The sequence below is a fragment of the Penaeus chinensis genome, chromosome 2, assembly GCF_019202785.1.
Source record: "Penaeus chinensis breed Huanghai No. 1 chromosome 2, ASM1920278v2, whole genome shotgun sequence".
Classification (NCBI taxonomy): domain Eukaryota; kingdom Metazoa; phylum Arthropoda; class Malacostraca; order Decapoda; family Penaeidae; genus Penaeus; species Penaeus chinensis.
Genome location: NC_061820.1, coordinates 31,839,660 through 31,842,159, shown reverse-complemented (window position 1 = coordinate 31,842,159; position 2,500 = coordinate 31,839,660). Strand labels below are relative to the sequence as shown.

At 51.1% G+C, this 2,500-nt stretch overlaps 2 protein-coding genes across 2 annotated transcripts in view; both read right to left on the bottom strand.

Moving 5' to 3' along the window:
- Positions 1-228: 228 nt before the first annotated feature.
- Positions 229-1,719, bottom strand: LOC125034668 (microtubule-associated protein futsch-like). Its single transcript, XM_047626572.1, has 4 exons — positions 1,006-1,719; positions 864-975; positions 588-770; positions 229-503 (listed from the first exon to the last, which is right to left on the bottom strand). Exons 1-4 carry the CDS (start codon positions 1,717-1,719, stop codon positions 229-231), a joined length of 1,284 nt encoding a protein of 427 aa, XP_047482528.1.
- A 60-nt stretch (positions 1,720-1,779) lies between these two features.
- The window catches only part of LOC125034656 (microtubule-associated protein futsch-like), a 1,614-nt gene continuing 893 nt past the window's right edge, over positions 1,780-2,500 (bottom strand). The window contains exons 1-4 of the mRNA XM_047626561.1: positions 2,347-2,500; positions 2,197-2,316; positions 1,954-2,076; positions 1,780-1,923 (exon numbers count right to left, since the gene is read on the bottom strand). The exon at positions 2,347-2,500 is cut by the window's right edge and continues 893 nt beyond it. Coding sequence (XP_047482517.1) covers positions 1,780-1,923; positions 1,954-2,076; positions 2,197-2,316; positions 2,347-2,500 — 541 coding nt within the window. The remainder of the gene's footprint in view (positions 1,924-1,953; positions 2,077-2,196; positions 2,317-2,346) is intronic.

Below are 2,500 nucleotides of genomic sequence, written 5' to 3'. Positions count from 1 at the left end.
TGTATATATATATATATAAAAGATATAATGACCATATATATACATACATAAAATCATTATATCTTACATTTATCATTTGCAATTCATTATATCATCTGATATTGCGAGGCTGAGCGGTTAGAATATCAGTATCACAGACTGTCATGACAATCTGAGTTTGCATCAGTATCTGGGCCAAAGTCTACGTAGCCATGAGAATAACCAAGGGAAAATTCCACGAGTTGCAGTCTAGGGAATGACGACCTCTTGTGAAGTTTGGCCGATTAGTTGAGGGACTGGGAAGGCAGTGAAGATTTCTTCTTCGAGAGAGTATTCCTCGGATGTCTCTGTTTCGATCACCTTGAGTGATTTTTTCTGAACTTGTTTCATTTTTTTCACAGGAGGTAAACACTTCTTAGTAACGTCAGCCCAGCAATTCTCCTTCAGTGCAGACTGCTGTGTGACCGGAAGTATTGAAAAGTCAGTGGACACTATGGTCTCTGGAATTTTGACTTCAGACTTCACTGCGAGCGGTTGCACTTTAGTGGCCTCAGATTATTTTATTGACAAACCGGGAAAATCCGCTTTGGTAAGCTTAAAAGCCTCACCTCGCTGGGTTTTGTTCTTGGTGGCACTGTCTTTGGACTCAGATGCCTTGTACACAGGAGTGGAAGCCCCATGTCGAGTCTCGGTGACCTTCCTGGTAATTATCTTTCCCACAGAGGCTTCTCCACCAATACCCTCCTCCAAGGTGTTCCGAACATGAGGCCAGACAGCTGCCCCAGCTTGTACTCTCGGCAGCAAACTCGGGAATTCTTGCTCCTTGAGGGAGAAATCTTTTTTCTCCTGGTTTTACTTCCTTCCCTTAGGAGGAACCTTGGCACCATGAGGCTTGTTCTCCTTGCTATCAGGAGTGGATCCGGCCTCGGTTTCTTTGGTCTTGTCCCCCTTAATGGAGGTATTTCCAGGAGCCTTGTTGCCAGGGGTGGACTTGACCTTCGTTTGTTAGGTCGTGTCCGGCATGACTTTCACAGGAGTGGAAGCCCCAGGTCGAGTCTCGATGGCCTTCGTCTTAAGGTCCTTGGCCACAGGAGCTGTTCTCCCTTTGTTTCCAGAGGCCTCGATTTTGGAGTCCTCGGTCGCAGGAGTGGAAGCCCCAGGTCGAGTCTCGGTGGCCTTCCTCTTAAGGTCCTTGGCCACAGGAGCTTTTCTCCCTTTCTTTCCAGAGGCCTCGATTTTGGAGTCCTCGGTCGCAGGAGTGGAAGCCCCAGGTCGAGTCTCGATGGCCTTCGTCTTAAGGTCCTTGGCCACAGGAGCTTTACTCCCTTTGTTTCCAGAGGCCTCGATTTTGGAGTCCTCGGTCGCAGGAGTGGGAGCCCCAGGTCGAGTATCGGTGGCCTTCTTCTTAAGGTCCTTGGCCACAGGAGCTTTACTCCCTTTGTTTCCAGAGGCCTCGATTTTGGAGTCCTCGGTCGCAGGAGTGGAAGCCCCAGGTCGAGTATCGGTGGCCTTCCTCTTAAGGTCCTTGGCCACAGGAGCTTTACTCCCTTTGTTTCCAGAGGCCTCGATTTTGGAGTCCTCGGTCGCAGGAGTGGGAGCCCCAGGTCGAGTATCGGTGGCCTTCCTCTTAAGGCCCTTGGCCACAGGAGTGGAAGCCCCAGAGGCTTTGCCTCCAGGAGAAATTTTTGCCTCCAAATCGGTGGTCTGTACTCGAGGCCAGACAGCTGCCACTGCTTGCATTCCCGGCAGCAAACTCGGGAATTCTTGCTCCTTGAGGGAGAAATCTTTTTTCTCCTGGTTTTACTTCCTTCCCTTAGGAGGAACCTTGGCACCATGAGGCTTGTTCTCCTTGCTATCAGGAGTGGATCCGGCCTCGGTTTCCTTGGTCTTGTCCCCTGTAATGGAGGTATTTCCAGGAGCCTTGTTGCCAGGGGTGGACTTGACCTTCGTTTGTTAGGTCGTGTCAGGCATGACTTTCACAGGAGTGGAAGCCCCAGGTCGAGTCTCGATGGCCTTCGTCTTAAGGCCCTTGGCCACAGGAGTGGAAGCCCCAGAAGATTTGCCCCCAGGAGAAATTTTTGCCTCCAAATCGGTGGTCTGTATTCGAGGAAAAAGAGCTGACCCAGCTTGCACTCCCGGCAGCAAACTCGGGAATTCTTGCTCCTTGAGGGAGAAATCTTTTTTCTCCTGGTTTTACTTCCTTCCCTTAGGAGGAACCTTGGCACCATGAGGCTTGTTCTCCTTGCTATCAGGAGTGGATCCGGCCTCGGTTTCTTTGGTCTTGTCCCCCTTAATGGAGGTATTTCCAGGAGCCTTGTTGCCAGGGGTGGACTTGACCTTCGTTTGTTAGGTCGTGTCCGGCATGACTTTCACAGGAGTGGAAGCCCCAGGTCGAGTCTCGATGGCCTTCGTCTTAAGGTCCTTGGCCACAGGAGCTGTTCTCCCTTTGTTTCCAGAGGCCTCGATTTTGGAGTCCTCGGTCGCAGGAGTGGAAGCCCCAGGTCGAGTCTCGGTGGCCTTC

Coding starts and splice junctions, on each gene's coding strand:
- LOC125034668 (XM_047626572.1), bottom strand. CDS start 1,719: ATGCAAGCAGTGGCAGCTGTCTGGCCTCGAGTACAGACCACCGATTTG. Junction 976..1,005: donor GGGCTTCCACTCCTGTGAAA/GTCATGCCGGAC, acceptor TAACAAACGAAG/GTCAAGTCCACCCCTGGCAA. Junction 771..863: donor CAAGGAGAACAAGCCTCATG/GTGCCAAGGTTC, acceptor TGCTGCCGAGAG/TACAAGCTGGGGCAGCTGTC.